Consider the following 897-nt stretch of genomic DNA (forward strand, 5'->3'; position numbering starts at 1 on the left):
CGGGCTGCACCGCCAGCAACGTCCATGGCAACGCCAGCGCCACCAAGGTCCTCATGACCCGCGGTGAGTCCAGGAGGCTGCTCCTGGGTTTGGGGTGGCAACGAACCCCCAAAACTGGGGGGGACACGCAGCCCTGAGAGCTGGAGGGACCCTCGTGGTGTCCCCTCCTTGGTGGGGTCAGAGCTGCTTTTGGAGCTGTTGTCAGGTTTTGTTTTCCAAAATGCCAAAAATCGGGAGAAAATTCATCCAAACTTTTCTTCCCCATCCGTCCCCACCAGTCACTGTCTCCTGAGCCCCAAGTCTGGATAAGTTGGGGTGACAGAGGCAGCAGAAGGAAAGAAAAGTCCCCCAAATCCATCTCCAAGAGGAACATCCTTTAGGATGGCCAAAAAAACCCCAGAAGACACCTCAAGGTCCAATTCCAGAGAAACCAAACCTGGATTTGGGTGTCCCAGTGGGGAACTGGAAGTCGGACAAGGCCCAACCAGTGGGAAGAGGGGACAGGGTCTGTCCTGGGCAAAACTCCCCTGGATGAACCTGGCCCTTGGAAAAAGTGGGAAAGGGTCAGCAAAGACCCTGTTTGCCTGTGCAGTGTCCCCAGGGAATGTCACCCCCAAAGACCCACAGACCCCATGGGCTCCGGGCGAGGGAGGGGACTCAGGGAAGCGGAACAGGGAATTTTAGCTGGATGGATCCATGGGAAGGATTTCCCTCCTTCCCTGATATCCCATTCCCATCCCTCCTACAGCTGCCGAGCTCCTGATCCAGCCCTCGGCGGAGGTGCCGGAGGGGACCGCGGTCACCCTGACCTGTGTGGGGACAGGGGACACGGTGGGGGAGCCGCTCTACACCTGGTACAGGAACGGCCGGCGGGCCCAGGAGGGGCGCATTCCCGCC

At 59.3% G+C, this 897-nt stretch overlaps 1 protein-coding gene across 1 annotated transcript in view; it reads left to right on the forward strand.

Annotated features, from left to right (window-relative positions):
- SIGLEC1 (sialic acid binding Ig like lectin 1) overlaps nucleotides 1–897 on the forward strand; it is an 18,311-nt gene that overhangs the window by 6,686 nt on the left and 10,728 nt on the right. The window contains exons 8-9 of the mRNA XM_017737378.1: nucleotides 2–63; nucleotides 749–894. Of these exons, the coding sequence (XP_017592867.1) occupies nucleotides 2–63; nucleotides 749–894 (208 nt within the window). The remainder of the gene's footprint in view (nucleotide 1; nucleotides 64–748; nucleotides 895–897) is intronic.

The sequence above is a fragment of the Corvus brachyrhynchos genome, unplaced genomic scaffold, assembly GCF_000691975.1.
Source record: "Corvus brachyrhynchos isolate BGI_N302 unplaced genomic scaffold, ASM69197v1 scaffold85, whole genome shotgun sequence".
Classification (NCBI taxonomy): domain Eukaryota; kingdom Metazoa; phylum Chordata; class Aves; order Passeriformes; family Corvidae; genus Corvus; species Corvus brachyrhynchos.